The 18,259-nt window shown below is 47.1% G+C and overlaps 1 protein-coding gene across 2 annotated transcripts in view; it reads right to left on the bottom strand.

Annotated features, from left to right (window-relative positions):
• The window catches only part of PSMD1 (proteasome 26S subunit, non-ATPase 1), a 152,677-nt gene that overhangs the window by 71,629 nt on the left and 62,789 nt on the right, over positions 1–18,259 (bottom strand). For both annotated transcript variants that reach the window (XM_078880149.1, XM_078880147.1), the window contains exons 17-19: positions 14,852–14,966; positions 11,558–11,674; positions 6,580–6,682 (exon numbers count right to left, since the gene is read on the bottom strand). In XM_078880149.1, the coding sequence (XP_078736275.1) occupies positions 6,580–6,682; positions 11,558–11,674; positions 14,852–14,966 (335 nt within the window). The remainder of the gene's footprint in view (positions 1–6,579; positions 6,683–11,557; positions 11,675–14,851; positions 14,967–18,259) is intronic.

Below are 18,259 nucleotides of genomic sequence, written 5' to 3'. Positions count from 1 at the left end.
GCTGCTGTCCACTTAGTTGGCCAAGTCTTTTGCGCGGGAGCAGGAAAGTATTGTCACGGAGCACGCATATCGATCGGTCGATAGTATTAGTTCTAAATCTAAAGAGTAACAATCAAAATAATCAGTTGTGCTTCATTTTGAGAGATTGATGCGATCGTTTATTGCACGTTTAAATGTACACCTATATTAGTGGTTTTTGGCATAGGGATCCACGGAAAATGGATATTTTGGATTATCCGCGATTTTTTATCCGTGACCGTCCTCCCCATTCTTAGCGCGGATAATCGAGTCCACCGCCCAGGTAAGCAAGCTTGCCTTACCAGCAGACAGCGCATCCTCAGTGTTCCTCGCCCGGCTGTTATAGACTACACTGATAACCTACGCCACACGGCAGCGGTGTCGCATAACCGGGCAGGGTCAAACAAGGTCGCTTAAAAAAAACGCATTACGATTTCACTAGCAGGCTGCAAAAAACATACCGTGAAGATAATTTGATTATGGTAATCGTGGATTCATGGATAATCTATATATGAATACTATATATAATCCAGTACTAAATATATACACAAAGACAAAGATCCCCCGTATAGGCTTAAGACACTTTGGGGCAAGTGCTGTTCAGCGAGCACCTACGAAGACCGACACAGCGCACGAGGCAATGGGTGGCTAGCATCACGCCCGGCCGCCTTTGTCTCCCCAGTGGCGATGTTCACACATCACACCAGGTACTCATTTGAGGCACTCATTTGAGGCAGAGCCGACCTAGGAGAGGCTCAGGAGCAGCTCAGATAATCGTCACTGGTGTTAGCCGTAAGCAGGAATCGAACTCGGGTCACCGGATCCGTAGCACAGCGTGCTAAGCCGCTACACTACCGCTCCCCATTTTTCATACACACACACGTAAAGTCACTCATTACCAAATCGCCTGGAAAGTGCCCGATCTAATCAGATCGTTGAAATATAAGCAGAGTTCAGTCTGCGTAATGCTTGGATGGCTGCTGTGGGGGGGCTACGTGGGGGACTGCAGTGGAGAGTGAAGCAACATCCTTGGTTTGCACGTCTTTGCCTTCACTACTTACCCATGCTGACCAGCGTGGTGAAGTATGGCCAAAAACTGCCCGCCCACATGGTGCGGGGGAGGCTCTCATCCAGCAGTGGATTGACAAAGGGCTCTACATGTGCAAATATCAAGTCACCACACAGACACACCACATTTTTCTCCCACAATGCTGATGTTACCTAATTTTAAGCCTGGAATGACACGAAAGTGGGTAGTGTGACCGCCTGGCCACCTTTGTCTCTCCGGTACCGATGTTAACGCCGCAACAACTCGCACACACATTTAATTCCGAATCAACCTAGAGAAGAGACCCGGGGCCGGTTATGGTATTCCTTTCCATTGACATTACCCACAGGCCGGGAATCGGAAACACAGGTCGCCGGGTTCGTACCGCGGTGTGCTAACCACGGAGCCAGCGCCAAAAACCCCCACGACAACCCACGCACATCTAATGCTTCTTATATACTCCGTCTATTATCATAATGTTATTTCATAGTCATTTCCCACTGTCTATTGACCTGGCGAGAGTGGCACCCCACCCTCCCCCCCCCCACCAAATGTTAGCGCCCACGGTGTCGACGCAAAAGCGAATAAATAAATTAAACGAACAGCGCTCGTGCGGCAGTCAAAAGCCTTCGGCGTGCGTGTGGGGGGGGGGGATTACCAGCCTCGGGGACGCAATGAAACCACCAACACCTTTACCACGTGGATTTACAGCCACCAAACCTGACACGCGTGCTCGCACAAACCCACACCCTCCTAGCGTGCCAAACGCCGTCCCCGATTCGTCGCAGCTTTGCACGGCCGCACAGACGACAAGCGAAACCCCAAGCGACGGAGAAATCCGATTTAAAAAAAGATATAAACATAAGCCCCGCCGAGTCGCAAGACTTGTTTGTAAGAAGGATCCCGCGTTGCGACGCTGACCCCAGTTTCAGAGACAAATGCGGCAGGAGGACCCCGAGGAGGATTGGGGGGCAGAAGCGTTTGAGCCGAACGATGAGGTGAGTGGCAGCCAAAAAGAACAGAGCACAGCTGAGAGGAACGTCCCACCGCGGCCGGCTCGTAGCGACGACGAAGCCAAGCTAAGAGTCGGCCGACTCATAGCGAGTCTTGGAACTCCAAGACTTGACGGATCGTTGCTCGGTGGGACAGCCAGGGACGGAGGCGTCCTCGGGCAGGCCCTCATCCGGCAGCGGATAGATCATGGCTGCTGCCTTCACGATGACAGTGAATGAATAAAAAAAAAACACTCGGGGGCTGCTTGCTGTGAAGCAATTAAATTCACTTGTGAGATGTTAAACGATGACGGCATGGGGAAATCGCAGTGCCTGGACATAATCCACCTATGTACCGGAGAACATATTAACATCATCCATTGCACTTTCAACAGATCCCGTTTTTGTTTGTTGCTCGCCCGCTTGGCGTTTTGAGAGCGAGCCTTCTTGCCGTGCTGCTTGGCGGGTCGTCTCGCAAAGCACGACCTCGTGTCGCTGGACCACGAGGCGCACGTCGCGAGCATCAGCGCCACCCCGCGCTTAATCAAACGTAATCCGCACGCGTATCCGTCTGCTTGCAATGGCGCTACCAGAGCGTAATTCACTTGAATACATGCAGTGTGACTCGGGACTGGCGAGTCCCAAGCTCGTGACATTATACGGCCAAGGCGACGCGCAACGGCCTGTGTTATAGTTTCAATAAAAAAAAGTAATCGGCTTGAAGGCGAGACACATGCTGGCACACTATCGCTATCATCTCTCCATCGCCGGCCTCAATCAATGCCATCTCTCAAGATTCGGGGGAAGTAACAATCTATCTAGCGCCTGCACACGAGTGGATCCAATTGCTTTACAGCAGACGGCCCTTTTCTCCGGTGGTATTTGTTTTTTCCCGTGTGTGGAAATTAAAAAGGGGGCGAGATTTTGGTTGGATGCAAGGATTCACAGGTGGAACGTTCGTTCGCTCGCACTGAAATATGCGCATTCATCGTAAAGAATCGATTGTTTACGGTCCGTGCAAATCGCGCGCACACGTTCCCCTTTAGGCTGACGGGAAAGAAAACCACCAAGACATGCGGCGAGACGGTACAAGCGATGGTGGCGCAAACCTGGGCTAAGATTGATCGCCGAGTTAAATCGTGACCCTGAATTGTGGCAATTCATCGAATCGCAGGAAGATTAATTATCGCAAGCCTAGCAGGTGCTCAGTGCTGCTACAGACAACATCAACGTAAAGGTGACATAGGGTGGGCACGTGGCCACCTGCAACAGGAATGGAACTACGTGTGTAGGTACGTTGAACTTCTTTCGCGCCGTACGTGCTAATCAGAGGGGGTAAGGGCAGCAAAACAGCAATCTAAAGCCTCAAAAAGCATCGATTATCTCCCTCTACGCTTTCACGCCGCTTTCGCTTTTGGCTCCGCGGGCATCGGGAATTTCCATCAAATGTCCGAGCATGCCGAGCGATGAAATGCATTTTAATGTGCGTACGTATGTTGGAACCTCTTTCGCACCGTACGTAACGAACCACGCTAATAGGAGGTGCGACAGGATGGGGGAGGGGGGGAAGGACAACAATCTAAACACAACGAACTAAACGCACATTTAAAATAAAGCTCCCGAACAGAAAGGGAACTTCATCGCATCAATAAGCACCCGTTCTTGCGAGAAAAAATCCTATACAAGTTCAAAAGGTTACGAATAATTATCTACCAAGATGAATGGAATGGCTATAACTATTATCCACTTGGTGCAGTCTTTTTCCCAAAAACGTTGTCGCGCGGCGCGAAACGGTTACACGTAACGTACGATTCGGAGACCGCCAGAGGCGGTTTGCATTCATATTCTTGGTTCTTCCGATAAAGGCACGTAGAAGGGAAGCAACAAAATAATAAAAATATCAAATAATAAAATTCTCACGACTTTTCTATTGCAACACAAGCAATCATCATCAGGTGTGAAAACCACACCCTTCTACATGACTTTACCGAAACAACCAAGAATATTAATCCCTGCAGTCACGAAAGCTTTAAATCAAAAAGTTTGCATTCAGTTGAGAGTTCAATTCCATCTAAAGCCACGTCCGTAAGTTCTACGACGCGATATTACTCCACGACGCCAACATTATAATGCCGTAAACTCAAGGTGTATAAAAACTACTCTTGATTTGCACACAGTTATAAAATTAGACAGGGGCGAAGTTAAATAGGATGGTAATTCGCTAATCAATGTCATGTCAACTTACAAATGAACCTCAACGCATCCCACTATCGCAACACGCGGACTGAAAGCGCCGACTGTTATAGGAAAGAGCAAAAAGTCTTCAACAAATTAAGAATTGTGACACGAAGAGAAGCACTATTCTGTACCCATATTGGAGTGATGAACCAGCAACATTCAGACAACCGTTTCATAGCTCCAAGATCCCACCTGGGATTTGGAGAGCAGGCTCACACGGGTCAACTGAAACCTATGTGGCCTCGTCCAAGCCATTAATTACCTGCGCGAAAAAGTGATATAATACGAGACTATGCGGATTAACTCAGTCACGATGAGCTTCTTCAGGAAAATGCATTCCTTGCGGAGTGAAGCATCGGACATTGCGCTGAGCAAATAGCACGGGGGGGGGGGGGGGCTCTAGTAAAGCGTTAAACACAGTGGGGTGGAGGGTAGGAAGTAGGAAAGAAAGTGTGGGGGGGGGTGATTTTGGGGTACCAAGATGGTGAGATGTTAACGACCTCGCCTGGTGTACAGGAGATCGTGGGTTCAATCCTGATGCTAATCCCTGTATATTTGGAGATGTTACATTCTCCCCGCGGTCGCTTGGAATTTTCTCCGGGTCTCCGATTTTTCCCTCCACATTTAGAATCAACGTGAAGGAATTTCGAGTATTTGGCCGCTACAAATGTCCACGCGATAAGCCACTTCGTTGAGCTATCATTTGCGATGGTCAGGTCGCTTCTGAAAACGAGCTACAATAAATCAGTGGGGGGGGCTCTTACCTGGCGGTAAAAAAAAAAAACATTGTTCAGTTTAGATGCACGTGGCTTTGTTGACCGATGGCGAAGGAAGTTAGTTTAAACGAACGAGAGCAGCGCGCCGGAGGAGGCAGTTGGGGGGAGTTGACGAGCAACTCCGCTCATTTTACCAAATCCCGCCGAGTGCTCCCAAACTGCTGAAGGACGTCGAAGGTTGGATACGAATGGAGGGGGGAAGTCTTGCCCCAGCCACGCAAGACTTAAAAAAGTGAACGTTGCTCAAAATGAAATGCAAACGAACGAACTTTCAGCAAAACAACAAAAAAACAGATGGCCATGGGATTTTAGTCTTTGAAGAAAATACGTCGACGTGTCGAAGCGACTGAATTGGTAGTGCCGTCGACTGGGGTCTGTCCGTCGAGTGCACAAAGGCACTGCAGATCGTCCCGGCGTACAAGGGTTCATTGTCCAATGAACCCAATGGAAACTGGCTCTGTCAGTCTGTGAGTGAAGGCCACGGCATGAAAGGAAATGTCACGGTGCATCTCCAAATAACCCATCGGGGACCGGTATGTGTGCGTGTTTTCAAACGATCCACGGTATATACATCTTGGTGACAAAAGAGATATCTGTATAAAAATAAAAAGCTTTTCATGCGGATTGTAAGTTTCAGCTTAATGAACACAAGCTGTCATAGGGAAGCAAAAGTGCCATCGTTTATAGTTTGAAGGTAAAAATTATGTCATTTACTTAATTGCATCAGTTCATCTAATTTTTTTTTTACACATTCACTTAAATTAAAATTTATCGTGCAATCTTTTAACAGGCACCCCAGCAGCATCCACTTAGGAGGCATGGGCACTGCGCAGGCAAGGACAGGTCAACAACTTACCTGGTCTGCTATTTCCACTACACCGGTGATGTCTAAGGTGGGCTCCCAATTCCACGTGGTCGAACCGACCCCACCAGTACCAGTGCCATACAAAGCCCGAACCCGACTCGTGCGAGGTGACGATGCACGGCTCCAGTGCTGCGTGCTTTGAGGCAGCACAGCCCCAGTGGCGGAGTGCGACTGGAGTACGGCCCCTGTGCAGTTGCACCGCCTGCACACTCAATAGCTAGTACAGCAACGACAACAGCCCCCTTTCGTCACCAAGTGGCGGCAACGTCACAACGGCGCCTGTGCCAGGCCAGGCGCACTCGATGGCCACGTGAAATGTCGAAGCATCGATGACAGGAGGGGTCACGGGACAGACCCAAGTGCCATAGGTTGACTGAGATGACTGGCAGATGCACTACCGTGGCCCCTGCTGTGCCAACTTGTTGCATTTTAGCCCACCGTTGTTGTGAGCATCACTTCTCTGCCCTCTGCCGTTGTTGGGAGGACGACTGCCTCCCAACTGCCCAGTTGAGTACTTCACGAGCCTCCTCCAGAGGCCGATCCTGACACCGCTGGTACCGAATCTTCGGCAAGACCGAGTACACCCCCCATCGTAACAAACCACCAATGCGCGCTCACGCACGACGCGCTCCCGCATCTCACCGGCATCCAGAATCCCCTGGGCGAGGATGGCACCGAACTTGGCCATGACGTCGTCGTGCTTGTCGCTGATGACCTTGGTGTACAGCTGGCGGAAGTGCGTCACCTGAAAAAGCGAGTTGCGTTGTTTACACGTGACCAAGCGATGAGTTTGCACGTACGCACAACTAAGTGGCAACCGCGCTGTTGCAGTCACGATACTAAATAAAGCAATGTTCGATTGGAACTTGCGCACCTCCGGTTAGCACGGTTGGCTACATGTGGTGCAAAAAAATTCACATACATCACCATCACCTCCGATTAGCTGGGCTGGCTACATACGGTGTGAATGAAGTTCATCGCACATACGTACATACTGCAGCCCATGATGAGCAGTATCTCTGATTTGCATCATCATCGTGTTAGTAGGTCACTTAAGGGTTGAGATTTAATCTCAAGTCACTGAACTTTGAAAACGCTCTTGAAGCATAGATTCCACGCGTAAAATGTCACCTTCGATTCGTTGAGGTCTTACGAATTGTGAAATGGCGAAAATTGTGACCATGGTGCACGGCGGTTCAAGAAGCTTAACATTACACTGGGGAGGAGGGGGAAGGGGGTGAGAGCGGGGTGTTGAAATAAACTTGCAGAATCGTTTCAACTGCCACGCGCCGGGAGATCGAATTGACCCGGCGACCTCCGGATTATAACTGCAGTGTGCTGACCGTTACACTGCGTGACAGCATTTTGTAAAAAATTGTGCAGTGGAAAAAAATATGTACGCTTGGTGGGTCACGAAAACAATGTCGTGAAAATCATGTTCAAAACAAGCCTTCACATATGGATTTATTTTATTATGAGTTGATAACCACTGTGGCCGGCACATAGTGGTTTAGTAAACCGAGCACGGACAATGGAGGTACAAACATTAAGTGTTGTGTATGAACGGTGATTACAACCAGAATGTGAACACACCCTTTACCAGCCGGGAAAGCCGTTAAAAGGGCGGCAGTAATATTAACAATCATTAAACAAAAGAGCATTTGCATTCGAGAGAACAAAACAAAGATGTGCCCTTTTTGCCTTTAAGGCTATTAAAATGGTACGGTGCCTTTTCAGTAATGTGGGGAGAAAATTGTTAAATTAAATCCAATAGTCAACATTGTGAGAAACGTTCCCAATTTATGTGCAAGTGACGCAATGAATAAGCATCTCACTGCAAATGTTTAAAACTTTTTGGTATTATAAAAATACCAAATGGACTTAACCAGTCACCTCACACTTTCCATATGCTGAGCAATAACGGAATTAAAACGTTTCAACCCAAAAAAAAAAATGCTAATTAAACTTTAGTGACCCTTAATTAAACCAGTTTACATGAAGAACTGGCACCGCCGTGAAGATTTCAAGGCCTTTAGAGTAACAAATCATGTTCAAAACATTTATGTCACTGGGCATTAGATGGAAAATAACTAAATCTAGCGCATGGCTTTTAAAGGATATATATATCAACACAAATGGAAGAAAACACATGTTCAGAGACTAAAGAAACAAAAACTCTGGTGCATTGAAATAAATCAACCGTGTACAAACAATTAAATTGGCCTCATCTCACAATGTCCCACGGTTTAGCCAAAACAATAAATACACAAACAGCAAAGTGCACTGGCTGGAGAGGTGGAATTCGCATACAATTCGAAAGGCTGATCGGACCTCAGCTGAAAGTGGGGTTTCCAGTGGTTTGTTGATGACCAACGCTTTAGAGAGCGAGCTTTGTGCGTGGCCGGCACATAGCAGCTGGGTGCAATTAGCGGCACGCGATTATCGGGTAGGCCACCCAGCACACACACACACACGCAGACGAAATAGATAAATTGACAGTTATGAACCTCAGAATAGCGTGTGTGCGCACTCAAGTGCGTGAATCACAGCTTCGCAGCGACGTGGATGTTGTGTAACACACGTCTCAGACAAAAGCACACCATGTGGTCAGTGATAATGGTAGCTATGCCCGTGGGGCACTGGCTACAATCAGTCATAACAAGAGGGAGTGGTGGTGGTGGGGGGGAACAAACAACTGTAGCGGATCCCCATTACAATTTTGCACCGGCGAATTTCTCCCGGAAGCATTCTTTAAAATACACGAATAAAAATAAAATGTACACAAAGCTAAGAAAAAAAACATACAGCCGCTGCTCCCCCCACCCATACTCCCCTCACAAAAATGGTCTCTCGAATGGCTCTCGGCCACGTCAAAAAAAGGTGCTCGCTCAAAAAACACTCGTCTCTATACGAGCCATCCTTTTCCGAGCGGGGATTCTTTGTGCTGGTGCGCTGGCATGGCATGCGGCGGGCATAGACGTTGGCACACTCTGTGCTTCGAACCTGACAACCCCTGTAGACTTCTTGGCATGACCACACAAATGGGCATATGGCATCCGATTCTGGCCAAGGACTTCCCCCGCTCGCCAGCCCGCCCCCCATACCGCCCCCACCCCCCCAGTCAATTTAACCAAATATAAAGTGCTGGCACGGTACAGAGAACACCAACAACCTGGGTACAAAGGTGGTCAAGCATGCGTAGTCCTGGCCACATAAATCCCTCTACCTCTCTCTACCGTTTCCGCCAAGTGCTGTCTATTGAACTCAAAAAGACAGCCCTTTACCCCGGCAGACTGTGTGGCTAAACTCGGGATCCTTCCATTTATTTGGATCTCTCGGACAGCAGTGCAAAACATGTTCTATGAGTAAACCATCCCACAAAAGCGAATATCACAGAGCCACCTCTGACCTCTCTTCACAGATCGGAGAGGAACACATCTCCCCACCCGCCGCTGCATGTGCGAGCCAGACTGAGATTTTAATTATCCGTGCTGGAATATATCCAAAGGAAATGCACAACCAAAATAAATGTGATGGTTGATTTTTTTTTTGTGTGCAGTCATTGGGTGACCAGGTTGAGGCATGTTTATTGTATATTTGTGAAACAGCTGGTCATCTGTGAAAAAAAGCTTCATAGCTCTTTGGATTCCTCCATTGTAAAGAACCATTCTGATTCTAAGACCATCATCAACTCTCACTGCACTTGAGAGCCCAGTTTAATCGCGTATTGCTGCCCGGATTCAAACCCAGGATTCTCCCAGTAGATTTGATCTCGGGAGCCAACCCGGGTCACCTTCGGTGCTTTGTCTTTTTTCGTGCGATTTAAGCCTCAAGTCAAATCCAACGGCAACAGGAGTTGTTACGCGCCGCATGCGCGTACGGAGAGAATTGCGAGGCCGCTTCCGAGCGGACTATAAATCCGCCGGTCTCAACGCCGCAGGTCACGGCGAGTTCACGCCTCCGTTACATCGTGGGGTCATGACCGGCAAAAACCTGGATAGAAATCGCCGAGTCGAGCGCCGTTAGCGAGCGCCTATTTGCGGGGCCGAAACGGCACGTGGCGGAGCCGCAGGCAAAAATTAAGCCACGCGGGCACTGGCCGCCTAGGGTGACTAATGTTGACCAGCGTGTACGGCGTGTTCGCTTTGGGCTAAGTCAACTTGGGTACGGTCCACATCCAGGTGCAGAGCCAACAGCAGCCGGTGGTTTTGCGTTACGACCAGGAATCATGGGACCTTTTCTTTTGCCAGTATCAAAGTATGAAAAATTAGAATAGGTTTTACCTTTTCTGGCAATACAACAGGTGTTAAAGATGTTCAAACAACAAAGAGATACATTTTGCAAGGAATCAAGTCTGCATTAACCACACGTACTTGTGGTGAACATGCAAACAAACATACTCTGATAATATATGGCATTGTCTGTGAAACTGATTGGCCTAAAGCAGAAGCAGCCTTGTTCATGGCCTTGTCTCACAAGTGTCAGACCAGAGAACGCCAAATGGCGAACAGTACAAGGACAATGCACATAGAGCATGTTTGCTTGCAAGTTCACCGCAAATACTATTTGGTGTTTGAACATCTCAACACCTGTTGTATTACCAGAAAGGGTAAAACCTATTCAAATTTTTCATAAAATTGTATCTGTATTCATAAGAATAATTGACATTTTAATTGTAAGACGCCTTCCACTAATGCCTCAAGGCGCCTAATTATGTCGACGACGACGACAGATCAAGTGTGTCGCCCGTTAACAGACCGTTGTGGGGAAACAAGTGTTGTTAGCGAGCACCTGTTAAGGCCGGAATGGTTAATGAATGAGGCGGGTGTGGTCAGAACCACGCTCGGCCGCCTTTGTCTTCCAAGGTCTGAGATTTTTCCCACTGCTCCAGGCACCCATTAAAGGCTGAATCGGTGTCGGGAAGGCAAAGGACCAGTTCAAATATCACTCGCGACACCGATGTTAGCCGTGGCCAGGAACTGAAGTCAAGTTTCCGGGTTAAATTTATACATGGGCTTTCACAGCCAATGTTGTTATTCATCGTTCATTTTGTATGGATATTGAACTTCTTTTGCCCCGTACGGAGCCAACCGCGCTAAATCGGAGGTGCGGGCTAATAATAGACGGTGTAGGTATAATGCAAATTTTTTTTTTACCATACGCCTCCACCACCCAACAGAGCCAATCATCAAGTTGTCGCGTGGGGCCAAACATGTCAATTGACTTTGCTTCATCAGCAAACCGAAGCAATGTCGGAAAGCAAGCAAGGTGTCACAATTTCGCACAGCGTTTCACTGGCGATTACAACCAGAAGCATCAAGGTGTTCACGAAAACTCTGCTCTCGCATGCCAGTCTTGAAGTGCAGTGCCATAACGTACTACACCCCGCCTCTCCCCGCACACGTGTGTGCACGCCCGTGAGTTTTAATTCCGTGGGGAGAAGGGGCCCCCCGTTGGGGGAGCACCACTGGAGGCACAGAAGACCCGATGCTCCTTCGGGCCAGTCGGAAGTGGCAGCAGGAGGGAGAAGTGTGGTAGTTGGAGGTGGAGTCATGATAATGGACGAGGGCGGTGGTGGGAGAAGGTTGATACATTTTTTGTAAAAATCCGTGTCCCATACCTTGGGGCAGGTGACGTCCGTCTGCTGCACGAGGATGAGAGCGGAGGCAATGAGCGCGCCCTGTCGCACGTAGTTAACCGGGTCGTTCGTCATGGGTTCCAGCAGAGTGATGGCTTCCTAGTTGGGGGGGTGAGAGGGGAAACAATGGAGAGCGAGAAAGAGAAACAGTGTTGGTGGAGCAATGGGCGGCATAGGATTGGTGAACTGTATCACGCCTCCAGTATTCCGTGCATTTCCCTAATCACCATGTGGGGTGCTTTGATTTTAAATATTAATGGAGCTGGAACATTTTGATTTAAAGCTTTCGTGACTGCAGGGATTCATATTCTTGGTTCTTTCGGTAAAGTCACGTAGAAGGGAAATAATAAAAGAAAAAATATACAGAACAATAAAAAAGTTCTCACGACATTTCGACTGCAACACAAGCAATCATCATCAGGTGTGAAAGCCACGGCAAGAAAATTTGAAATTTCACTTTTTTCAAATTTTCTTGCTGTGGATTTCACACCTGATGATGATTGCTTGTGTTGCAGTCGAAATGTTGTGAGAATTTTTTATTGTTTGATATTTGTATTATTTTATTATTTCCCTTCTACGTGACTTTACCGAAAGAAACAAGAATAGGAGCTGGAACAGTTCAACACTCCCATCTAATCCTCAGGCCTTCCCAAACGCTTCCCAAACCATCCTCAGATCTGGACTTCTCTAGCCCTCCTTTTAACATCGAATGTAATGACGGATTGAGTACTATTCTGACGGTTGGTGTTCCAAAGTTGTTCACTGCTCCCCCATAAATACTTTAAGGTTTCATTTCAGTGTAAACTAGGTGAGAAACTCAAGAGATCAGGATGGTCCTCACTTGCAAGTGACTTGGTTCTCCAAAATTACGATAGAATACAATCACGCGCAAGGAAATTAAACAATGTGGAACAGAACTGCCGCGTTAAAGGAAAAAGAAAAATGACCGCGGAAAAACAGATGACGTTAAATAAAGTAACAATTTCCCTTCTATTCTAGATTTGAAGCTTTCGTGACTGCAAGGAATCATATTCTTAGGTTTTTTCGGTAAAGTCACGTAGGTAAAACATCAAAATTAATGAAAATAAAATAAAATAAAAACAAAAATCACGACGTTTCGGAGGCAACACAAGTCTCCGTCATTCTGATGAGCTCCCCCCTCCCTCTCCTCCCCCCTCAACTCGCTTTTAAGGGATTACATCTTGAATCATTGCCTCACTTGATGCAGCTAATCTGGCTGTGACGGTCCCACCTGATGACGGAGACTTGTGTTGCCTCCGAAACGTCGTGATTTTTGTTTTTATTTTATTTTCATTAATTTTGATGTTTTACCTACGTGACTTTACCGAAAAAACCTAAGAATAGAACTATTTCCCATGACATAAGTTGACTGTCAAATTATTTTTTCAAATTTTTTTTTTTTCTTCAAATAATTTCACGGGAAAAGTCAATGGCAGAACACGACACGCAGAATCATTGCAATCATTTCACCATTAGGTAAACAGTAAACACACATCGTTATCTTTTTGCCTGAGCATTTTAATGTCTCCCTAGCGGCGGAGTTTACTTCTTAAATAAGCTCAAGCGCACCTCCACTCGCCCTCTGTTAAGTGTCCAACGTGACATTTTACTGGCAACAACAGAAATTTATGACGTACTTAAACCCTCCAGAGACAAAATTCCCAAACGAATTCCCGACAAGACGGCCGACCTTAAATCCCCGGTGAAACCTGCACGGCACACCTCTCGCTAATTGCTACCAATTGCGTGGCTTTTTTTTTAATTGCCGCCAATAATCCCCAACGCCATATTTGCCCTGGGATTAAACAGCATGAAATCACAACACGGGAAGGGGTGGGTGAATGGGAGGGGGGGGGAATCCAACGCTAGCAGCCGCTGCCAAGCCAGTAGGAAGTAGAGGGCTGGGAGCGCGTTAATCATTCTTTGCCGCAGGAGGGAATTCCCGATTTCGCCACGAATTTCCAAAGTGGCCACCGGCTGCTGGAAAAGCGCCGTGAAAGAGTACGGTACGTGTGTACGTACGTACGCACGTTGAACTTCTTTCACACCGTACGTAAGCCAACTGTGCTAATTCTAAGAGGCGGTGGAACGACAACAAAACTAAAACGCACGCAAAAAAAAGACACGCCGCCCGTGCACAAACGGTCTATCAGAGCAGATTGCACAGGGAATTGAATTAGATTGCATGGGCTCCGTTGTGTTTTAACGGGGACGTCTTAAGCGTTACCAAAAATGGCAATATTTAAAGCGGCAGGAGGCTAAGTGCAGCATTTGAATAATCGCACACTAAAGTTGAGGATTACACAGAGCCCACCTCGATTTTCAAAACGTGCGTCTTGGCTCTGTTTTTAGTTCTTTATTTCGTTACTCATAACCAGGAGAGCGCCATTACATGCAGTCGATATCTAATACTGTAATTGCACCGAGAGATAAAGGAATCACCGAGATGAATAGCTGGCCCATTAATTGCAGTGGGAGACACGTGGTGTGCGGTGGACTCAAGAAAAATGGCTTTAATGTGAATTTTAGTGGGCAGCCTATTGTTAATTAAATTAGACGACAACAACACCGCTGGTCACATGGCTGAGGTGTCTATCTCCAGAGCCATGCATTAGTTATATTAATATACATGGGATAGATCATGTGCTATTATGCACAGCAGAGAATATCCGTGTCACAATCGCATTGCATATTGTGAAAAAAATAACGTCAAAAAGCAAATGGACATGTCACTAGTTACGTCATGAGTCATCATTTAATTATTTTGCTGATTATCCGTGTGTCGAATCATGAGCCCAAGCACATATATTATTTAAACATCTGCACGAACGTCCAACGAGTAGACGGGAGCGATGAAATCGGCTCGCTGGGTTATTGCACCGCAGGATGACGAGTCGGCGAAAGGCTTGCGAATACCTTCATCCAGGAGTGGGTTTTTACCGTGGATGGTGATGACGACAAAGTAAATGCTCAGATGTATTTGGGTCCATGGAACAATTTAGTACAAAATGAGACCGAGGACACAAGCTTAAACAACACAAATGAGTCACCAAGAGACAAAAAAAATAAAACGAAATAGTAAATCAAATCGTCGCTCCCCAAAAAAAAAAATCGAACGCGCCGATAAATCATCACATTCTTTTTCCTGCCACGTGTACACACACACAAAAATGGCAAGTAAACAACACTTGACCAAACGTGCGTGCGGGGAGGAAGGAATGCGTTTGGGTGAAATCTCTCAGGGGCACAGGGTACCTTATTCCCAGTCCCCGCGCAGCAAATTCCAAGGGCGAGTGCGGCGCCATAGCGCACGTGGGGGTTGTAACTCTCCGACAGCAGGGACACCACGCTCGGGCACTGCTCCGGAGTCCTGCACGCAAACACACGCAGACACGCACACGCGCAGACAATTGCCGCACGCTCACGAAAAAACTGTTTCTGCGCCGGGTCGTCACGACTGCCGCGGACGGCGGATTACACCGAGGTTTCTCTCGAGGCGGTCGTACGATCTGGAGTCTCGGCGGAGAGATTCGTCGGCCCCGAGTTCCTGCCTTCGCGATCGCGTCTCCGATGCTTGCCGGTAAAAGTGCACGTGTACGCGTTTGGGAGGGGTTTCAGGTGGCTCACGGCATGGGGGGGGGGGGTTAAACGCCGTGTTGAGAGCACCCTGCCGGTACGGCTGAGATCCTGGGTTCGAATCCAGGTTTCAGCCACCCCTGATGAAACCGGGTACTCAAGTGTAGCAAGTTCATGACAAAAGCCCCACTGAATGGGCTAAATAGAACAATCACGTTACATTTGGACTTTGCGATTGCTGTGATCATAATGGGAACAATATATCTCTACAGCAGGGGGAGTGAGAAAATTACAGTAGAACACCTCTTAACAACCACCCCTGTGAACGACTAATCGCTTAACGACAGACCTTCACAGAGCTCAAAGTGTTTCGCTGACCGACGATTCCCCTGTTAACGACGGGCTGTTGTAGGTACAGTAAATAGTAAGAAATGCACTGATTAACCATGTTTCTTCTAATATTGTGTTCATAATGTTGTTAGTATCTTTACGTATTAATATCCATTGTTTTAATATTATAAATCAAGTTTTTTCCAGTGAAGAAGGATAACATTCAATGCTATCGGAACGATTTAAGCCTTTAACGTCTATTTCCTATACTCGCTTAATGACCGGATCACTTAACGATCGGTTCCGTGGAACCAATTTGCCGTCGTGAAGAGGGCATTTATCTACTGCAAGTGCTTCACGCGTGGATAATAAAGCACCGATGAAGTGGATGTCACGCAGAAGTGGTTCTGTGTTGCAATCTTCAAGAGGCCATTCCCGAACTCAGGGGTTGGACACACGGCGCCGCATTTTGCCTAGAGCTCGGCGCACCGATTCGATAAACACTATTTTATATACATAGCAGGGTAGTCGACCGAAACAGTTCAAAGAAATAAATATTGGCAAACTTGCAGTGAAGCTTTCGAGAAAGAATGTCTGCGGTGGGGTAAAGTGTGGGTAAGCACACCTAAGAAAAAACAGCCTCTTGGGATGTGGGGTGCTGGGTGTGCGCGATGACCAAGTATTGGGATTACTTTCCAAGTACTCTGGAGTTTTTTTTTTTATAAAAATGTATCCCTTTAAAAAACCCCAGCTAATATCATGTAGTTACACAACTATTCATAATAAAAAATTTTGGGTTAGATCGCGTTATTATTTATAAATGTGTCGTAAACCTCCACCACCCGACATGGCCAATCAGCAAAAAAGTGTCACGTTGACAAAAGACAAATAGTTCACTACTTTAGCCCACCGGTGTGTTGAAGAGTGAATCCAGCAACATTTACAATTTTTGAGTACGACGTTTCGCTGGTAATTACATCCAGCATCATCTTCGGGGAATTCGCCAGTTACACAACTCGTTTGCTTGTCCTGGGATGTGCGCTACAAGTGTGAGATTTAAAAATATAGATAATTAAAGGGACGTCTGGATGTCGCGGTTTATTTCACTACCGACGCTTCAAATGTTGCGTCGCGAATCCCTTTGGACGCAGGCGTAACTGATCGCACCGCCTCGCAAGTCCACCGATTGTCACAACCCAGGGTCGCGATGAATGCCAGGGGCCCTCCAGTGGCAGTACAAGCCCCGTGCACCTACTTGATACGATGTACGCATCGCGAATACGACTCTCACACGCGCGATTCGATGAATGTATCGTTACGATGGGTAAAATAATGCATCGTTGCATCCCTGGCAAAATAGAGACACCAGCTTATTGCTTCACTTCTTCCTTTAAAGTAATGTCCGAGTGACTCTGTATGTGGAAGAGGTTAGAGTACCCAGAGAAAGCTTGCGCATACACAAGGGGCGAAGACACATACGTCGCTCCGTGGTCAAACCTCCTTGCTGTACTGCCTTCTATAAAATTGCCCTTATACAGTACAGCATGCCTCAAACTTGCCCTGCAAGTAGGTGTCTCACACTCAACTAAACTAATTTTTTAATTTACCAGGTAAGGCGCCCCCCTGAGCTGTACCTCTTTTTCAGAAGCGACCCGGCCACAACTGATACCCCAACGAAGTGGCTTATCACGTGGAAATTTATACTGTAAATGCATGTTGATTCTAAATATGAAGGTAAAAACCGGAGGCCCCGGAGAAAAATCCACACGACCATGGGGAGAGAGACATACAAACTCCAAACACACAGGCATCAGGGTCGGGATCGAACCCACAACCTCCTGTATACCAGGCGAGGTAGTTAACATCTCGCCACCGTCACACAAGTAACGACTCAGTCTCCGCATACTCCAACACCAAGTGGCTCTCTAACAAGCGTGTGCAGCGTCTTTACTGGCGAATCCTAGCTTATTAACCTTTTCCAATTCTGATGATGTAAGTGTCCGTCATCAGTTTTCTTCTGATGTGACGTGTATGTCATCGGAACGGAAGAGGAAAAAACACTAAAATAAAAACTTAATCAGTACGTCTTCAGGTCAGAAGACGTAGCGAGGCTCCCACAAGGCCATGCGGGAGGGCGTGTGGCAGTTTGGTGCCAGCTATCAGAGTTAAAGTCGTGTCACTATGGTTCTCCGAGGTAAGCACAACATCTTTAAAAACGACGGTGCTACTACGCCTCGCCAAATAAAATCATCGCCGAGCCGCTTGCGCGTTCCGAGATTCAGCGTTCAACTGGACACCACCCGCACACCCCGCAACGTGCAGACGTCTCAGGACAGGAAAGGGTTAAGCCCAAGGTATTAAAGCGAACAATAGATATTGAGAACACCGTGAACTTTTAACCATTACTCCCTTAAACGATTGAAAAAACACCGTGACAAAACCCATTCAGTGTGCACGGCTGCTCCTTTACATTATCCTCCGTCGTTACAAGAACAATTTCCGCTAACCAGATTCTAAAACGTGCATAGTGTTCCCACGTGAAGCGTGCCGTTGCCCTTTTTTTTCTTAACAGGTGCATTTTAAGAAGGCTTAAGCGTATTTGTCCTTTCAATTAAAAAAGGTCCCCTCTGCATTTAATTACAGATTAAGCGGATTTTTAAAAGGGATCCGCTACCCTCTTTTTTTTTTGGTACAGCACCAGTCACAAAAGTAATTTGGATAATAATTAATCTCAGAGACGCTTTAAGCGCACACGCG

Source organism: Lampetra fluviatilis, chromosome 56 (assembly GCF_964198595.1).
Source record: "Lampetra fluviatilis chromosome 56, kcLamFluv1.1, whole genome shotgun sequence".
In the NCBI taxonomy this organism is placed as follows: Eukaryota; Metazoa; Chordata; class Hyperoartia; order Petromyzontiformes; family Petromyzontidae; genus Lampetra; species Lampetra fluviatilis.
The sequence above is the reverse complement of the archived record's forward strand: the minus strand, read 5'-3'. Positions and strand labels throughout refer to the sequence as shown.